We start from the raw sequence: 20,092 nt of genomic DNA on the forward strand, positions 1-20,092 counted from the left end.
TTTAATGAAAAATCAAAAGGTTTAGCTAGCACTAAATTGTCTTGTGACCTAATTTTCTTGAAGCTCCCCGCCGTTTTTCAAAAACAGAAAACAGATTCCGAATCAGAATTTTATGGGCTTTCTAATGATAAAGGTCATGAAGTGTAACTTGGAGACGACTCCAGATAGTTACCTAGTTAATTATCTAAATTTCTACAAGAGATATAAAAAATGCGTCAACTGATAAAATGTTTGCCATAACATCATCAACATTTTATCAGCTGACACACTTTTTATATATCTCACCAAAATTGAGATAATTGAGCTTAAAGGGAAAGTATAGGGTGGCCTTTTATTGTAGTGTTTACGATGAATACATCCCCCAGGCCTACGTCCTCTTCACCGACTGTAATGGAGCTGTTAGTGCCAAGTACGACTCTTCCCAAACCATCGATATCGATTACATTTTTGCTGACGAGGGAAGTTTCCCTCATTACCCAATTGTTCCATTCTTCTGTGATAATACCCCAATCGTCACATTAAACTGCGTTCCTGGCTCCGAAAGCAAGTACGACATTCAGTTTGTTGCTGGCGAATTTACAGTAATCCGTTCGTTCCAATGTCGTCCAGGAGTTGGACAGATCAAGTCCAACTGTAGAAATAAAGATGTCAATGGAAACTATTATTGTAACAGAGAAAAGCTTCCATATATGAGAGGTGATTGCTGATAGTTATAAAGCTATTCTTTATCAGTGTGATATTTCAGGTCCAACTGGCCAAATTCCTGACTGCTTGGGACACGGACACGTGGAATACGATTTCGCGAACGCCGAAGCATACATCTGTGTCTGTGACGATGGATATTCTGGAGATTCTTGTGAAAAGCACTAAATGCTTAATGTTTTCTTTTTAATGGAATGAATTTGTTTATTATATAAGAAATTAAAGCAAACTCATTGAAAATTTCTGAAACATTCAAGAAAAAATTGGCCAGCGTTTCACAGCCTAGAAAAACACACAATTTCGGGAAAAGGCTTTTGAGTGCGTTTTCAAATATCTGACACAAAAAAAAAATGAAAAACACTAATCTTTGAAAAATTTTCAGATTAATTTTTTTTTCTGTTTCAAAAAGTAAAGTGTTGATTTATTCTAAATTCCAATTTCGATGAATCCTTCATTCTCCTAATTCTCTAAACCTCTTTTCTCTCTTCTCCCTTTTCTGTCTTGTTAGGATTCGGTCTCCATAGCAACCCATTTCCCTCTATCCTCTTTTTCCTTTCTCTTTTTCATGTATCCCTTTTCTTCCAGATTTTCCCTTCCATTTGTCATATTCAAACTAAACAATGAGACACGAGGGTCAAAAAGGCAAAATTCTGATTCTTGGTCCGCCAAAGGTCAGTTTTTTTTTAGTTTCAGAGCTTAAAAATCATAGCCTGGAACAGCTGGAAACTGTTTGTAACAATTAATTATTAGAGTGATTTTTCACATCAAAAAATGTATCGCAATTTCATTTACCGTCTCTCTAATAGAACGCCATCCAAGCTAACAACTTTGAACTCGAATATATCTCCATTCCTGTTAAAGATATCAAAAAGTGGTCAACTGACAGATTGTTTATCATAACATCAAAAACATTCTATCAAAAGACCACTTTTTGGTACCTCTCATACAAAATGAGATACATGGGCTTGAAGTTGACAGTCTGGGTGACGTTCTGTTAGAGTGTTCACGATAATTTTGAATTTGAAATTAAAAAATAACCAAAAGATTCGTTTCAAAATTGTATCCAAGGCCTGGTTTAAAACTTTAGGACTGATCAAAACTCTGTAATCTTCCTTATTGCTCATTCATTTTCCAGGCTGGCAAAACAACTCTCTCACGATTCCTAGCTGATTATGCCGAGGAACATGAGAGTGCAAAACGAGGAAAGAAACCAAAAGTGGACAAGGAGAAGAAGATGGAGTTTGAATTCAATACTCCGTACATGCCAACTAAAGGTACAAAAACAACTGCGAATTTCAATTCTCTGAATGCCAAAAAATAGTTGATTTTGGGAACTACGCAAAATTTGTACTGATTAGCCAGACTTTTGTCTGTTGATCCCTTTCGCCACGTAGAGGCTCAGTACATGAAAGGGAAAATGGTTTTTCACCGGGGAAAATACCAACGAAAAACCCCATTGTCTCCCATCCGATCAATAGTCGAGCTGTGCCCCGTTCTAGTGATAAAGACGCCCAGCAAACCATAGCCCGCATGACCGCCTTGACCAATCTAGACCAGTGCCCAACTGGCCTACGTCACAAACGTCGACGTTGATTTTTTTTTTTCGCCCTTATATATGGGGAGAAGTGGACGGGGCTTAACACACCTGGATAATTCCGCCCGCTGGGAAACTCCGCCCCTTTATGGAGGTGTTGCGTCATAACATGTGGACAGATGCACGGTCTCCCACAGAACATCTCCGAACTGCAAAATAATTTTTGATCTACCAAAAAAAATTTGGTGCGATCACAATTGCAGGTCTAAAACCATTGTTTCATCATGTTTTATCTGACTTTGTTGAGATTCAAGATAATTCTAATGATTCTTTAAAAATTAACTAGTGGTTATAGAATCATATATGGTCCTTTTCCAGAAGAAAACATTCCAAAAATGATCGATTTGAAGGTTTCTTACAGAAAAAATGGAACCCTTCTCTCACTCAGTCACTTAGTCAGTTTCTAACATTTCTAGAATATTTTCTTCTGGAAAAGGATCATACATGATTCTATAACCACTAATTAATTAATTTTTTCAGAATCATTCGAAGCATCTTGAATCTTCACAAAATCAGATAAAAAATTCTGAAATCATGGCTTTAGACCTTAAATGAAGATTCTCAAGAGGGCTAGAATTCTGAATTTTCTAGATTATTGGATAGAAACATGCATAAAGGAAAATCGTTAAGCTTAAACAATCTCCGAAAATCTTGCAGGCGCCCGTATTCAAGAATTCGAGAGTCACGAGTTGCTTGATAGTGATCGGGGAAAAATTATAAAGGATATCGAAATTCAATTATGGGATGTCAGTGGGGATAGAAAGTGAGTAGACCTTCGTTTGAGAACTTTGAGCTTATATATCTCGGCTCCTGTAAAAGATATCGGAATTTGGACAACTGACAAAATATTTATCATAATTTTAGCAACATTTTATCAGTTGACACATATTTTATATCTTTCACAGGAAACGAGAAAAACCAGCTTGAAATTAGGGTTCCCTTAGAGCCGCCAATAGACCGCCACTAATCCGTCGCAGCCAAACTTTAAGCTCAAATATCTCGATTCCTGTAAAAAAAATCATCAAGCAATCAACTGACAAAATATTTATCATAATATCATCAATATTTTGTTAGTTAACAAAATTTTGATATTTTTCACAGTAATCGAGATAATTGAGCTCAAAGTTTGGCTGCTATTTATCGATGGCGATCTATTGGCAGCTCTAAGAGGACACTAATTTCAAGCCGATTTTTCTCATTTCCTGTATTAGATATCAGGAAGTGGTAAAAAAAATGTTTATCACAATATCAGCAACATGTTGTTAGTTGGAAACTTTTTGATATCTTCTACAGTAACCGAGATATATTAACTCAAATGTGGTGTATCTTCTCATCTGAATTCTCAGATACGAAGACTGTTGGCCAGCCATCAAAGAAGATGCAGATGGCGTGATCCTCGTGGCGAATCCAGAGGAGCACAACGGAAAAGATTTACAAATCTGGTTCACAGAATTCGTAGAAAAAGAGAATATCTCTTTGAATCGTGTGATGGTGATTCTCAATGAGCAAGGATCCAAGAAAACCAATCATGAGCAGATTTCAAGTTTCGAGTGAGCTAGAAGTTTTTTGAAGAATCTCCAAACTTCTAATTTTCAGAATCCTCCCAAAGCTACGTGGCGTTCATCACTCCGCCCATCACTTTGCATCCGAATCTGCTCAAATGAAGGTTGAGGTCAACGATTTCATGGCTTCAGTTCTTGGAATCGTCGCTGGAGAAGATGATAAAAAATCGGATGATGCTCATGATGAGGTTGTCGATGAGGATGACTTTTAACTAATTTTCTAGAGAATTTGTGAAAATTTGAAAAAAAAATTATTTTTCTAGATTTTTTACAGTCAATATCTTTTCATAATCTTATCATATCTCTTCCATACATGAAAAGAAAGCAGCAGTGGTAGTAGTAAATCTCAGAAGGGGTGGTCAAAAAAGTACAAACACAAATAAAACGGGGCCGCGTACAAGTTATTTGTTGAACCAGTTCAGAAAAATTTTCAGGTAGCCTAGACAAAAAATAACATCAATAGAAGAAAAAAATTGAAAGTACAAGAAAAAATGTGGGTAAATATATGAAAACAAGTATTTAAACCAAAGTTTAAGTCGAAAATTATAGTTGCCACGTGGCACAAGCCTCCTCGAATCGATTCTTGGATTTTTGAATTTCTCTAGAAACGTCTTCACAGAAGACGTCGGTGTAGTACTTCCGAAGGTCCTCCTCTTCCTCCGTTCGTTTTTTGACCCATTCCAGTGCTTCGGAATGCGTTGGTTTTGGATAAATCGGAGCGTTGCTATACCGATCAGCGATCTCCACAAGGATCAACTCCTTCTTCAGAATCTTCCAGAAGACGGCGCGTGTGTTCTGAAGACTAGTCACCTGGCGAATAGCTCCAACGTATTCCATTCTTGGCCATCTATCATGCATATCCGCAAAATCTACGCACGCCTTCTTGAACGCACTCTTCACAGAATCCTCCACATCCACAGAGACCACTCCACTTCTCTCCATGATCTTTCCAATTTGAGCTTCTCGAATCTTAATTCCAACTACGGCGTTTGGCTCCAAAATTCCTCCACGACACGTCTCATCTGCGATGACGTGCACGATACCACGATTGATATTGGAATCCACGACAGCCCACGCACCTCCACGAAGTTCTCCTCCAGCTGGGATGTAGACGATGACTGGTTGTTGGTATTGGGATAACTCATCAATGATGTGAGCTCCAAAAGTGAGCACTTGATCCGACATGTCTTTTCGACCACCGGAGAATCCTCGAAGACTAGCAATCATGACAAGAGGAAGGGATTCACGATTAAAGTCAGAGATGGCTTGTGATGTTTTGAACGCGGATTCGGGGTACCTGGAAATAACAGATTGGGATCAATCAATTAGGGCTCTCATTCTTACCAAACTTGTCCTGCTCTGGTTACTGTCACTTCTTCACTCTTTTCTACACTCTCATCTGCCAATTGTTGTTTCTCATAAGACTTCCACTGCGAACCAATCACTCCAACCGGCAATCCATTCAGTTTTGCTCTTCCCGTCACGATAGATGCTGCCCATGATGTGCAAATCTCGTCGAAAGACCCAAAATCGAAGATTCCTTCTGAAAATTATAAAATTTAAGGATTTAACGTCTTCAGAATCTCTCACGTTTCCCATCAAATCCCTCGATGATATTCCTAACATCCAACTGCATTTCATCCTTGTTCACTTTGACGTCTTCTACCTTTACATCTTCTTTATCCAAGCACTTGAAAAATGGGTACTCTTTCTGCTTGACCGGAAGATACTTGAGCCATTGTACCAACTTCTCAACACCTTCCACGTCCGAGGATACTGTAGCATGAGCAATTCCGTTATTGCTCATAATCTCTACGCCTCCTAGACGATTGTTTGATGCGTAGACCTTCTTCCCCAGCAAAGTATTAAGAGCCGTGGCACCAGTCAAAATGAGATGCGAGTCTTTGTGTTGGATAATTCGCCGAGCCAATCTCGCTGTGTAAGCTCCAATGCCCACCGATCTTCCAGTCACATAGCAATACGTGGGAATCTCTCGATACGCTCTAGAAGTTTCTCCACCAATCGCTCCGGATCCCATCAGATTTTCAACTCCGATGTACTCGTTCTAAAAAAAGAGAGAAGGTTGAAAAGCTCCGCCCACTTTGTGCCTAACCTTCTTTCCTTTAACAGCCACCAATTTCAACTCTTCTCCTTGTTCTTTATACACAATTTGATTTCCGATTCGTTCTTTCTCACTAGAATCCACGTAGAGGTAATCGAAATCATGACCGTTGGGCTTCAATTTCACTTTCAAGACATCTAAAACGTCTCTGGCAAGACCAATACGAGCACCCGAGTTGCAGGAGATGTTGATTCGAGGGATCTGAAATTTCCCAATTAAATTTTCGCAAAACATCGAAAAATAGCTTCAAAAATCGAGAAAATATTAGGAATAGGGGGACCAAAATTTTATTTCTGGAATCTTCTAGATGGTTGTGGAACTGTTTTTAACTTTCCGTTATAATGGAAAACTTTGAAAAAACTAGCTATTTTCCTTGCAATTTTTCGAAAGAAGAAATCGATTTTTTCTTCGATTTTTCGCAAAATTTTCCGACCTTTTTAAGTTTTTCAGCTGTTTTTGAAGATTATTTTTCAATTTTTCCGGTTTTTTGACTGAAATTCGACGGGATGGTGTTCTCGAAGATAGATTACGGTAGAAAGCTAATTTTGTTTCTGTAGTTTTTTTTTGTCTCCATTACGACGTGATATGGGTAGGCACCGCAACGCGAGGGGGCGGAGCCTAATTTTTTTTCTCTTGGGGGGTATCTGGCATGTTTGAAGGCGTAGAACTCGAGACTGGATGGACCGATTTTTATGAAATTTGGTCTCGTTATGTAAAAAAACACGTAGAATCGACTGATGTAAAGCGTTTGCGTTGAAAACCAACGACTTTCAAAATACTCGTGAAAAACAGAAATCGACATGAGAAATTTGGTCTGAAAAGTGTAATAAAAGTCGATGTCGCTTCTTTTTATGATTGTTCTAAATACTTTTTTAGATGGTGAATAAGATGCATTAAGCCATATTTAGCCAGCAGTTCCCCCATTTTTGCAGTAATCCATCAAACTTCAAGCAAAAATTGTGAATTTTTTTCAGCGATGACCCCATGTTTTTAATATCAAAATACTTAGATCAATTCTATGACTGTTCAGATATGCAATTTGATGACATTTGAAAAAGTTTGAGCTAGCAAAAAAAAGCATCCAAAGATGACATGGTTCTAAAATTTAGACGTTTTTGCGAATTTTGACGGTAATGCAGGTCGATGTCGCAGATTTTTATTACATATTCAGATTCTACGAAAAATTTGCTACAATATACATGTTCGAGTTTACTTCTACCTGTTCCCCCATTTTTTTAATATCTCAATTTCCACCTAAAAATGTGAATAAAATGTGTTCAAATCGTTGTTTAGAAAAGAGAGGCAGCGCGTGCTTCATATCAGCCTTTCAATACGCCAACTGTCAGCGCGCGCATGGAGTAGTGGGTAGTGTTTCGGACGGCGCGCCACCGGCCATGGTTCGATTCCTTGCTGTATCAAAAGTCTTTTTTCAGTGGTTTTCCAAACTTTACTCATTCTGTTTTTTTACATCTCCATTTTACTATATTTCGACATGCCGGCTGACGAAAACCAATTGAAACTCTTCACAGCGCTATGAAAAACATCACAGCAATAAATCGGGAATTTTCTGCGCCGCACGTTTGCAAAAGGCGTCGCCCCGCCCACCTTGCCCCGCCCACTTTTCCGTGCCCACTGCAACCCCCTCAGAGAAAATGGATGAAAAAGGGGGTTACAAAAAAGGGTGTATCTCGAGAACGGATGAACATTTTCGAAAAAAAATTCGGAATTATACTAATATTGATATGGTGAATACGATAATATAAACAATTCTCAGGAAAAATGAGTTTGAAAAAATCGTTGTGGTGCCTAGATATGGGTTTGCAAAAAAATTAAGAAAAATCAAGAAAGAATCCTGAAAAGTAGCTGAAAAACCTGAAAAGGTCTAAAAATATTGCAAAAGAAAGTAAAAAAATCAATTTTCCTCTCGAAAAATCCAAGTAAAATTGCTAGTTTCTCAGATTTTTTCGCTTTTTGGAGCTATTATTAACATTTTTGGGTACTATGTGAATCAACATATTATTCTACACATTTTGAGAAATTCAAAATAATTTTAAGATACTCATACCTTCCGTTCTCTTGCCAATCTACTAGCCAACTCAAAGAGCTCATGTTCTGGCTGCGCAAATGATCCCACTTGATGGGTGACATCATTTCCAATCAGCACGAACTCTCGTTGATCGTTCTGCTCGATTTCCAGCTTCATCAGCCACGCTACCACTGAGCACGTATTCAATCCTCCGACGGCTCGTCTTTCCAGCTCTTCTGTGTCAGAAATCATTTGAAGTTGATGAGTCTTTTCGTCAACGATCAGTTCTTGATATTCCAAATTTCCAATGGAAGCGAAGAGATATGGGAAATCGTAGATATAAGTGGTACGGTTCAGACTTGCCAGACTTCTTTTGAAATCTCGCGGATTTGGTGGCAGAAATTCTGGAGATTCCGTCGATGATAGAACTTCTAAATGGAACCTGTCAACCTTCCAAGAAAACCAGAGAGTTTCTGATGAACTCGTCAGCAAGATTTCTGTGACTCCAGCCGCCTTCAAGAATCTCTCGTTTATTTCTAGAACCTCTTCAGCCTGTTCTCTCGAAATATCAATCGAGATGTCGATTCTATTGGCAACAAAATTCGTATTTTTGATACCTGATGAGCAGGCAGTAAACTCCAGAAGAGCTACGAAGACAGCGTTGGTGAGTTGAAAGCTAGAGTATTCCTTTTGTGTGTTCCTAAATCTCATCGATCCCAAGTTTTGAGATTTTTTGATTTCCAAGGGTTCAGAGGATTCAGGCTTCAAGATTTTGGCAACCATGGCAGCCATCGATTTGAAATTCCTTAGTAGACAGGTTTTGTAGAGGGCCATTAGAGATTCTTCATATTCCTGTGGATTCTGAATCGTTTCTAGAATTCCCATTATTAATTTTTCCTTGGTCTTTTGATTAGTGTTCGAGTGAATCAGGTCTACAATTTGCTCAAAAACCGGCGATTCTTCTTGTAGAAGTCGTTGAACAGATTCATCAAATCCATCTCTAGAATCGAAAGGTTCGGCGAGTTCGATGAATCGATCGATTAGTTGGGTGGCATTGGAATTCACAAGTCCAGAAACAAGCTGATTAATCTGGTAATCCATAGCTCCACGACCTTCCAATATCAGTTGGGCTTTCTCAAAATCACTTTTCTCCTCCACTTTCCATCCAGTCATTTTTCCATCAAATTTCTCACTAGTCATTAGTTGATCCTGAATGTGTTTATCGATTTCGAGCCGTCCCAAGATTGATCCAGGATTGATCAGATCCCCATCCTTAGCAATTGGGATCAGCCTTCCAGGCGCCACTTTGGTAACCACATCGAATACCATTTTCATCGATTCAATTTGTGCATAGGTCTGTCCGACTTGAACGAATTCCCCCGGCTGAACCTTATACTCCAAGAACTTTCCAGTATAGGGAGATCGGAGGCAGCTTGCGTCGTTGGTGTCCATTTTCGAGAATTTCAATTTGTTTCCTCCGATTTTAATCAGATACACCTCCTCTGTCTCCTCGAGAACGTAATCTGTAGATTTACCCTGATGGATTGCGAGATTGTGAGTTCCATATTTCAACATTTCGACTGTTGTTTCTTGTGTTCCTAGTCGTAGATGATACTTCAATGGGGTCTCCTCGAAAACGTTCAGAAAATATTTGACATTATTAATTTCCAGCTCGACTTCTGTACTTCTTGATAACTCCACTGGCAGAACGATTTTTCCCGTTCGAAGGTTATTTTCATATCTTTCGAAAATTGATCGAATCTTCGATCTACCAATGGCAGCTGCGCTGATAGCGATGAGATGGTCGATGGGGAGAGTAAGCTTCTGGAATAACTTTTAAAACGATCTTCAGAGATTCAAAAAAAAAACCCTATTACCTGTTGCTCTCTTTTGGCAATTCTCTGATCCAACCACTGCGTATCATACTGATTGGACTTGAACTTCTCAAGTGACAAGAGATCGATGAGATAGTCAGATTGAGTTGGGAACGTCGCATCGATTTTGAGGTTGTGAAGCGCATGTTTGAGGTTGGTAATCGCTTCGGATCGATCTCTTCCGCGGGCGAAGACGTGACCAATTTGAGAATCTGCGAATTCGTGAACGGTGCTTCCATCAGTCAGAGAGAAATACGCCCATGCTTTGGAAGTGGAGTTGAACTTCAAAGATCTCACAGTTCCCGTAGATGGAAGAAATCGATCATTCGGATCTTCACAAGTCACTCGTGCCGCAAAACAGTGCATTTTCGAGTTCTCTCCTCGCTCTTCTCGTTCTTTAAACCGCCGAACGCATGGAATATCCGTTAACTTCCGCCCCATTGCAATTTGGAACTGTAGTGCTGGCACATTAACATCACAAACTGATTCAGTGCAAGGGTGTTCAACTTGAAGACGTGGGTTGAGTTCGAGGAAGAAATATTGATTTGTGGATGGTACGAAAAGAAGTTCCACGGTTCCAGCGGAGTAATAGTCGACGAAATTGGCGAAAGCGATGGCGTCCTGAAAATTTAGGTATTCAGCTAATGGTTTGTATATCAATATGGTGCAAAATAATCGGTAGGATGTCCCACAACGACAACTATCGTAAACTAAAAATTTTTTTTTATTTCATACATAATTTTTTTAGTTTTTTACTGTTTTTTTTCAGTTTTTCTTAATGAAAGCCAACTACAAAACTTTTTTTAGTGCAAAAATTGACTGAAAACCTTAATTTTCAAGACCTCACAAAAAGCTCAATAACCCCGTTTTGCCCAAAAACCAACCTTTTTCATATTCTTCATAATCTCCTCCGGCACAATACTCGCTGGCGCCTCCTCGATAACCTTCTGGCATCTTCGCTGGATTGTACAGTCTCTAGACGACAAAGCAATTACTTCTCCGTGCTTATCGCCGATGATTTGAATTTCCACGTGGCGAGCCCCTTCCATACACTTCATCAGAAAGATCGGAGAGTTCGGGACCTGGAAGACGTTATTTTAAAATTTTTATAGGGCTAAACTTCTTACTTCTATCTCGACTTCTTTAAAAAGCCGTTCGAAATCCTCCATCTTCTCACATTTCCGAATTCCTTTTCCACCTCCACCTTCCGACGCTTTAATCATCATTGGCACACCGATTCCATATTTTTCAATCGCTTCAAGACCTTCTTTCGCACTTTTTATTGTCGCTTGGGCTCGTAATTCGTGAAAGTGCTCAAAATCAACACACTTCTCAACTTTGACATCCCTTCCACTCCATGTGACAGTTGGCATTCCGATCGATTGAGCTATTATCGTGCTGATAATTTTGTCGCCTGAAGCAACAATCGACTTCTCCGATGGACCGATAAAAATGATGTCATTCTTGCGAAGACGTCGTGCCAACTCTGGATTCTCTGAAGCGTGTCCCCAGCCGACGTATACAGCGTCTACTCGAGATTTCAGAGCTAGACTGGTGATTACTTCCACGTTGGCGAAATTTTTAGAATTCGAGCCAGCGGGAGCCATGACAATCTCATCGGCGAGTTTCAGATAGTCTGGAAATTCAGAAAATTAGGAATTTTTCGTTTTAAATTGGTAGGAAATTAAAACTGACGAGATGCAGATTTCATTTCGTCTTCTGTAGCGATACATACAAAACTGACGACATCAGAGGTTACGAATTGATTTTGAAGCCATTGCCGAATCGAAATGAGACATTTCATCGCTGCTAATCCGTTATTCGCGATTAGAACCTGCAAAAATGTAGAGTTTTAAATATTTTTCATTATAAAGAAGTCTCACTCTTTTGATACTTTTACCACCAACAAACTGCCTAACGAACTCTTCGATCCGGTCGGGATCCGAGCTGTTTTCTTCGCCCAAGTCTGACATTTCTGAAAAAAAATTTTTTTTAAGTTTGAGGTGTTTAGCTGGTAATCAGAAGGAAAACAATAGGTTGAAACCAGCAAAATAAAAAAATGTGCTGTCATGAAAGTCCGCAAACACAATCACACAATTTCAAATCTACAGTAATCTACAGTAACTCACTCGAAGAATTTTCGCAAATTTCAGAGTGATTTTGACTCAATTTTTGAGAGGAATTTCAGGTTTTCAATAAAAACTGACTCAATCAGAGATGAAAAAAAATTCCGTTGATCACACTACCCAACTCGAAAGATCTTAAGAGAGAGAGACATAGAGAAAAAGAGAAATCCACGAAAAAACCTGACAACTGTTTTTATTAAGCGAGAGGTTAGAAAAAAGTGTCACAGGATCAGACAAAGCCAATGTGGATCTATATTTTTGGAGGCAGAATGTGCAATCCACGTGGATTGAGCATGTGTTCCGAGCTAGAAAGTTCTGCGAACATGTGAAAATTAAATAGTGGTAAACATAATATTTTTCTAATTTGAAGCGGATACTGAAATATAAAAATTCTAAATAATCACTGTAGAAGTTGGAGACAATTCAATTAAATGTTTTAGGAACTTTAAAAAATTTCGAATCAAAAATTCGGATGTTCATAAAAAGATTAAAAAAAATCTAGAAGTTTTCAGTTTGAAATTTGAAATATCTGTTTTCCCTCCATGACCTAGAAATTCCTAGGCCATCACAGAGAAAAAAAAGCAATCATAACAAAAACAGCTACAAAAAAAATAACAAAGTGAGACCTCATAGAGAGAGTTCTAATCTTCATAAACTTATTCATATACACACAAGCTACAAACACGAAAAAAGAGAGAAAACGAAAAAGAAATTGAGAGAAGTGGTGGGGTTGTGGCTCTCCAAGCTGCTCTCTGATGACTCTTCCCTCTCTGCGCACTCTCTTCGTTTCACACACTCTCTCTCCACGTTCTAAGCCTGGGAGTGGGCACCGGGAGAGAAGGAGAACATTTCAAAGATGATTCGCACATTTTGTGGCTTTCCTTTCACTTCCTGCGTCTCTTTATCTCTAGACTAGGAGGGTCAGCTTGTTTGAGTTTTAATTTATAGGTTTTTCAAAAGGGGGCGTGGCTTATTTGTTTATATGGAAAATTGATTTCTTCAAGGTGTCAAGTTACATCTGATGTATCACTTTTTCTTTGTTTTCCAATATATGCAAATGCGCTACTCGATGCTATCCATATGACGCAATTTTTTAGGTCCCAAGTATTTTGAAATCCTAACCTAGACTTTTGGTTTTACATTTTTTCTTATTTTGCATTTCCTGTATTAGAAGGGTTCTCTGATTTTTAACTTTGAGATCATATATCTCGGCTCCTGTCAGAGATATAAAAAAGATGACAACTGATAAACTGTCTATCATAATATCACATACATTTTATTAGTTGACACATTTTTTAAAATCTTTAATAGAAAATGAGATAAACTGACTCAAAGTACAAGTATTGGGTGGTTTTCTATTACAGGTTCTACGGCATCTTATCAAAACCACTCCGCAGATAATCCTAGATTTTTAAAGATCATCCCAAAAGAGTATCACAGATCCTTCTAGATCATTTTCTCTTTGTTAGTCATATCTGAGCCAAAATGCCCAAAAAAAAACATCCGGGCGAGGAGCCAAATTTTGTTCTTGTTAGGAAAAAAGGAAGAAAGAAGAAGAAACACCCAAACTTTTTGCTGTTTCGCTTTTTACTTCGCTTTTCGATCTCTGGATGTCTTTATTGCTGTTCTAGACTAGGCCAAACAAAAAATATGTTTTGTGATTCATGTGATTTTTGGTTATGCAAGAGAACTTTTCCATATCTTTTTAAAAATTGAGATAATTGAGCTTAAAAAAGGCTAGAGGCGCAGTTTGTCTGGATTCTCTGCACTCTAACCTTTAGCTTCAGATGGTAGTAGCTATGTTAATTTTCGTGCGATTTTATCAAAATCATAACAATCGATTTGGCGCAAAAAAAGCTTCGAAATGAGCCTGAACATGATAAGACTTGACACATTTGTAAAATTTCAAATTTTGGTCCAGAAAATCGAAAATTTGAATTTCTATCTGGTTCTGAAACTTGGTCCACCCAAACTTTTAACTTTGAGATAATTGAGCTCAAAGTTGACAGTGTGTGGGGCCCTTCTATTACAGACCTTACGGTATTAACTTTCTAATTTTAGAATTTTTCAATCAATCCAAAGCACCAAAAGTTCTCAAGGTAAAATTAGGCCTAATTTTTTATTCACTCTCCAAAAAGTTTCCGGTCATCACATATGATTTTATGAGTTTTGTGTCTCTTCTCCTCTGATCAAACATCACTTCTGTACTTTATTCATTACTTTTTTTTTATCCATTTGCTCTTTTTCTATTGATAACTGGAAACAAAGAGACACAGTTCGAAAAATTTTCCAAAAAAGAAAGTGAAAATTGATAAAAGTAGAAAAGTCTTTATTTTCAATTAATCCCTAGGAATTAGAGTCTAAGGCATCTTGCGATACGAGGAAGAGAGCTTGCGTTTCTTTCTAACATTGGTATTGACTAAAAATGTCTTTAATTTTTTTTGCTGAAATTTCAAAAATTATTGGTTTTGTCAAAGACTTTTGGATTTTTTTCTTCCTCGAGTTACCGCAAACGATACAACAGAAGCCCACCCCTCTACTTGCTTTTTGAGGATATATATCTCGGTTTCTGTAATAGATATCAAAAAGTGGTCAATTGACAAAATGTTTTTGATATTATAGTGAACATTTTGATAGTCGACTACCTTTTGATACCTTTTCCAGGAAGCGAAATAATTGAGCTCAAAGTTAGAGGTCATTTCATTAGAGTGCTAACTCTATTTTGATTCCTATTCTATTATCACGATTCATCTAAACCCAACCTATTTCTGGAAATTTCCGGTACGATTTTCTCATTAAGTTTTCTGTGTCCACCCCCATAATATTGTTGTGTTCCATTGTTTGCTCATTGTTCTCTCTTCCTGTTCTCCTTTCCCCTTGTTCTTGTCATTTTATTATTTCGAGAGCCTTTCATCTTCAGGTTGTTTTATTGGTGTTAGATGTTAGAACTTTTTATGTCTACGAACTACGTCAAACCGAAACTGTTGTCACAGACATACACCATTTAGGAGCCCTTTCTAGAAGGTTTCACATTTTGATTCCTTCAAGTTTACGGTAAATGCTCTAATAGAAGCCCATCCTATACGTACAATTTAAGCTCAATTATCTCGGTGGTCATGAAAGATATCAAAAATTTACTAAATGATAAAATGTTGGTGATAATATGATCAACATTTTATCAGTTGACCAATTTTTGATAGCTGTAACAGGAAATGAGAAAAACCCGGCTTGAAGTTAGGATCCCCTTTCAAGAGCTTGTGCCGCCAATACCCGCCACTGATCCATCGCAGCCAAACTTTGAGCCCATATATCTCGTTTCCTGTAAAAGATATCAAAGCTTGACTGACTGATAAAATATAGGTAATATTATGATAAACATTTTATCAGTTAATCACTTTTTGATATCTTATGAAGGAACCGAGATAATTGAGCATAAAGTGGACGGTTTGGTTGTTTATCCTATTTTCCCGAAAAATTCAAAAATCTAACCTACTATTACACCTACACAATTTTCCATAAAAAACCTATATAATTATCAAATTTTTCTTTTACCTCAACCAATCACCCACCCACTTTCAACTTTAACTATACATTGCATTTGTTTTTTTCAATACAAAGAAATCGAACTTTAATTAAATGAAACCGCAACACAAGCAAGCCCCAAAAAATTCAATTCTCCAATTTATGTATTCATGCAAAAAAACGTATGCGTTCTTTGCTCACATTTCTTCTCTCTTTCTCTGAAATTTGTTTTCTTATTGCTATTTTTTTCTTCATTTTTTTCACCCATTTGCTTCCAGAACCCTTCATTTATATTCATTTTATGCACTCAATTCTTCATATCCTCCTGACTGAAAAAGTGCTCAAAATACTGGAAAAGTAACGGAAAAACAATGGCACTGGAAGCGAAATCCTCCCTGCAGCGGGTCGTTTCAAGACCTGAAGTTAAGAAATTTCGTAAGTTCTGAAAATGCAACTAAAGACCAAAATTGAAATTTTTCAGCATTCTTTCATCCGTTTTCGAGAAGATTACATATCTGTTTGCTTTGTATGGTGAGTGGGATTGTATTTTTGGTAATTAGGAGTTAGCAAAATTCGTTTTGAAATCTTATCAGATTTTTATGAAATTGCAATTCCAAATTTTATCAGAAATTGAAAGTTGATTTACCGTGTTTCCTCTTATAAAAGCCCACCCTAATTGTCAATTTTGAGCTAAATTATCTCAATTTCTGTAAGAGATATCAAAAATTTGTCAACTGATAAAATGCTTATCATATTATCAGAAACATTTTGTTAGTTAACATTATCAGAAACATTTTGTTAGTTAACGCTTTTTGATTTCTTTCACAGGTACCGAGATAAATTACATAGGTCTAAGTTAGATATATGTACGGTTCTTATAAAACTTAATTTCAAAGAAATCGAAATTCGATTTAACTTCAAAACTCTCTATTACAGGCCGGTTTCTGTTGTACAACATTCATGAGAATGCACATTGCAATCACCATGACCTGTATGATCAATTCAACTGCATTGGTTTATGAAAGTGAATCAGCGATCGTTGACAACTCATCGTCTATTTTTGAAGAGGTATTGGAGATTCTTCAGGATCCAGGAGCATAGTTTTCATTTAGGTTGAATTGGTTTCCAATGGAGCGTGCTCTGCAAATAATGACAATCATAAGAAGGTGGTGGTGGATTATGGAGTGAGTTTTTGGGATAATTTGTTAAATCGATTTGGAGTTCAAAAGTTCCCAGGAATAAATTTTATCTATTTTTATCAGTACGAGACAAATGTTTCTAGGGTCAACTGGTGTGGAACAGCCAAGAACAGAATCTAATCTTCTCCGGAACATTCTGGGGATCCATCATCACTGTGCTCCCATCAATGTTCTTCATCAACCGCTATTCTCCAAGATATGTTCTGCAAGCGGCAGTTGGTTGTTACATTCTGATGACAGCCATCACACCATACATTGCCACTCATTTTGGACCATATCCAGTATTCATTTCAAGAGTTATCATGGGATTGGGAGAGGTGCGACTAAAACAAATTCAGCAAAATTAGAAGGTGTATTACTGACTTTGTGAAACTGTGAAATTTTTTTATGAGTCAGTATGCACGATAATCAAAAAATGGGATGGAATACTAAAGTACATGAAAACTAAAATTTCAAATTTCAGGGTTTCATCCTACCAGCCAACAATGCAATTCTAGCCAATTGGTTCCCAAGTGCCGAGAGAAGTACAGCCATATCTCTTTTTACAACTGGAAACCAGATGGCTGGAGCAGGTGGAAATCCAGTGGCCGCGTCGTTATGTGCTTCTTCATTTGGGTGGCCTTCAATCTTTTACTTTGCTAGTGAGTTCTATGATAACCGAAGTTCTATGGACACCTTAAAACCTGAACGGTCTTAAGAAGAAGGACCCCTCTAATTGAAGGCTCCCTTGTAATAATAGGACCCTCTGGAGGCACTTTGTTGTGACCTAACAATAGAAGGGTCTGCCCTTCTGGTACAGGGTCTACGGTACGTTGTAGAAATGGAAATATTTGATATCATAAACTGTCCCCACTTCTTGCTGTCCAAATGTCTAACATCTAATTGTTTTCCATTAGAAAAATTCCAGGCATTGTATCCACAATATGGTCAGTCTGCTGGTTCCTTACTGCTTCCAATCAGCCATCAAAATGCAAAGTCATGACAAAAACAGAGAAGGAGTATCTAGAAGCAAATGTTGTCCGGAGATCTAACAAGACTAATGTGAGTATTTATACAAATGAAAGAGGTACCGTATTTGCTCTAATAGAATCCCGCCCTATTTGAGCTCAATCGTCTCGGTTTCTATGAATAGAGTAGTAAACTGAAAAAATATTGGTGATATTCTGATAAACATTTTATCAGGTGACATATTTTCGATATCTTTTGAAGGAGCCAAGACAATTGAGCTCAAACTAAACTTGACTTTTTCCAGCGCTCCTTGGTTGTTCCATACTCCAAAATCTTGAAATCTCCGGCTTTCCTTGCCCAACTTTTATGCCAGTTTGTGATTAACTCAATTGTGACACTTCTCCAAATCTATCTTCCAAACTATTTCAAGAATGTTCTCCATTTGGGAGTTATTGCGGTATGTTAAACAAATTTGAGCTACCGTAATCCGAACAATTTTCCAGAACGGAACTTACACATCTGTCCCGAATATTGTGAATTTTGCACTGAAAATTGTTTGGGGAATTGCTATTGATAAAGCAAAGGAGAAAAAGAAAATCAGTGGAACGTTTGCTGTGAAACTGTCACAGTCTATTGGTAATATTGATTTGAGATCAAAAACTAAAATAAGCTTAAATTGGTTTTCAGCCAATTTCGGTGGTGCCATTTTCATGATTCTCATAACATTCTACGTGGATTGTACCAATCCTCAACTCGGATTTTTCTTTTTCTGTATGATGTGAGTTCAAAAAAATGATAGAATCCACTCGTTCAGTTTTGACCTATCCTAAAACCTGTAACAGACTGGATCTCATACGGACAAGTTTGAGCCAATTTATCTTGTTTCCTGTCAAAGATATCAAAATTTTGTCAACTGATAAAATGTTTTCGATATTATGATAAACAATTTATTAGTTGACAACTTTTTCATATCTTTGACAGGAACCGAGATAAACTGGCTCAAAGTTTCAAATGCCTATTTTTCAGGTATTGCTGCATGGGAACACTTGTCTCTGGATTCTACACATCGCTCCTCTCCCTGGCTCCTAAATACACTGCCACCATGTCTTCGATATCTGTTTTTTGTGCTATGCTGGGCAGATTATCCACTCCTGCTATTGTTGGATTAATCAAGAAAAATGTGGGTTTCTTTTTTTGAATATCAGAAAATTTAAAAATAAAAAATTCCAGAACACTCTTTCCGAATGGCAGTCGTTGTTCTTGGTTTGTGCAGGTGCAAATATTGTTTGTGGAGCAGTGTTTTTGATTTTTGGATCAGGTAAATTTTCAATTCTCAAGAAGATCGCAATAGGATTACTGTAACGTTTGTTTCCAGGAGAACTTCAAGAATGGGGCGAAGAAGACCAGGAGAAGGAGATGAAGCCGTTCGGCGAGAAGACTCCGCTGGCAAGCATTCAGAATCTTCCAGCCGATTCTGAAGACGTTGACGTCTTCCAGTCAGCGTTGGATATTGACATTCCTCAGATTCAACTCAACGAAATCACGCTAACCACAGAAGAACGACAGCGATTCCAGAGAAGAATCCGCGAAGATTCCATGTGTTTGTAGTCCTATATTCTTTGCTTCTACCACTTTTGTTCCATTTCTATCAAGTTCATGATCTCGATTCGTGTAGTTTTTCTTTTCTTTCTGTTCTCTCTCCCCGACTTTATTTTTCTTTTCAGTTGTGAAACTTGTGATAATTTATTTTTCTTCGTATTGAACATTTTAAATAAACATTTCACATATTTAGCTAATAAACTTTTTGTTTTTTGAAGCTTGAACATTTAAATTAAAAAATTTTAAATTTCAACTCAAAAAATTCACTTTTTACTGTAAACCTTGATCGTAGCGAGACGATAACGCAAGAAATCCGTTATGCGCCTTCTAAAGATAACGGTATCAATGAAAATTTGCTGTTTTCGATTTTTCTCGATTTTCGCCGGAAGTTTTTAGAATCTTATGAAAATCTAACAATTTAAACATACATTTCACATATTTAGTTAATAAACAAATTTCTTAATGCTTGTACATCAATTGCAAAAAGTAAAACCTTAAAAATTGCGTTTGGACGAATCGTGGCGAGACAAGAGTCCAAAATACGCTATGCGCCTTTAAAAGAATACGGTTGTTATAAAAATTTGGGGGACCCGCTACTTTTNNAAAAAATGACCCTGACGAGTGGACGAATGCTTCGTCATCTTGCATTCTGAAAAAGCTGCAAAAAGATGTCAACCAAAATTTGGAGATGTTCCGATGACCTCCAAAGTTTTTTTGTTTAATAAAAAATAGTTGAATTTGAGTCAGCAGAATATATAACTGAAAAAAGGGAAACCAGTTTTGAAAGAACCTAGTTAGTAGAATCACATAATTTGCAG

The 20,092-nt window shown here is 37.5% G+C and overlaps 4 protein-coding genes across 4 annotated transcripts in view; 3 read left to right on the forward strand and 1 right to left on the reverse strand.

The window, feature by feature from the left end:
• The window catches only part of CBG00374, a gene marked incomplete at both ends in the record, with an annotated part of 2,871 nt that extends 2,001 nt beyond the window's left edge, over positions 1 to 870 (forward strand). Inside the window, 2 exons of the mRNA XM_002632312.2 lie at positions 366 to 696; positions 746 to 870. Coding sequence (XP_002632358.2) covers positions 366 to 696; positions 746 to 870 — 456 coding nt within the window. The remainder of the gene's footprint in view (positions 1 to 365; positions 697 to 745) is intronic.
• A 452-nt stretch (positions 871 to 1,322) lies between these two features.
• Positions 1,323 to 4,070, forward strand: Cbr-ifta-2 (the record flags this gene model as incomplete). Its single annotated transcript, XM_002632313.1, has 5 exons — positions 1,323 to 1,373; positions 1,838 to 1,976; positions 2,954 to 3,059; positions 3,643 to 3,846; positions 3,893 to 4,070. 5 exons carry the CDS (start codon positions 1,323 to 1,325, stop codon positions 4,068 to 4,070), a joined length of 678 nt encoding a protein of 225 aa, XP_002632359.1.
• A 331-nt stretch (positions 4,071 to 4,401) lies between these two features.
• On the reverse strand, positions 4,402 to 11,853 carry CBG00376 (the record flags this gene model as incomplete). Its single annotated transcript, XM_045244726.1, has 10 exons — positions 4,402 to 5,155; positions 5,203 to 5,401; positions 5,449 to 5,923; positions 5,951 to 6,181; positions 8,046 to 9,830; positions 9,884 to 10,501; positions 10,765 to 10,962; positions 11,008 to 11,516; positions 11,576 to 11,714; positions 11,764 to 11,853. The coding sequence occupies 10 exons, from the start codon at positions 11,851 to 11,853 to the stop codon at positions 4,402 to 4,404; spliced, it is 4,998 nt and encodes a 1,665-aa protein (XP_045091555.1).
• Positions 11,854 to 15,899: 4,046 nt separating this feature from the next.
• CBG00377 lies at positions 15,900 to 19,283 on the forward strand (the record flags this gene model as incomplete). Its single annotated transcript, XM_045244727.1, has 13 exons — positions 15,900 to 15,963; positions 16,010 to 16,059; positions 16,465 to 16,596; positions 16,641 to 16,712; positions 16,811 to 17,044; positions 17,191 to 17,368; positions 17,635 to 17,768; positions 17,980 to 18,132; positions 18,179 to 18,311; positions 18,363 to 18,453; positions 18,702 to 18,855; positions 18,906 to 18,993; positions 19,051 to 19,283. 13 exons carry the CDS (start codon positions 15,900 to 15,902, stop codon positions 19,281 to 19,283), a joined length of 1,716 nt encoding a protein of 571 aa, XP_045091556.1.
• Between the last annotated feature and the right edge of the window lie 809 nt (positions 19,284 to 20,092).

This window comes from Caenorhabditis briggsae, assembly GCF_000004555.2.
Source record: "Caenorhabditis briggsae complete genome, chrIV, whole genome shotgun sequence".
Lineage (NCBI taxonomy): Eukaryota > Metazoa > Nematoda > Chromadorea > Rhabditida > Rhabditidae > Caenorhabditis > Caenorhabditis briggsae.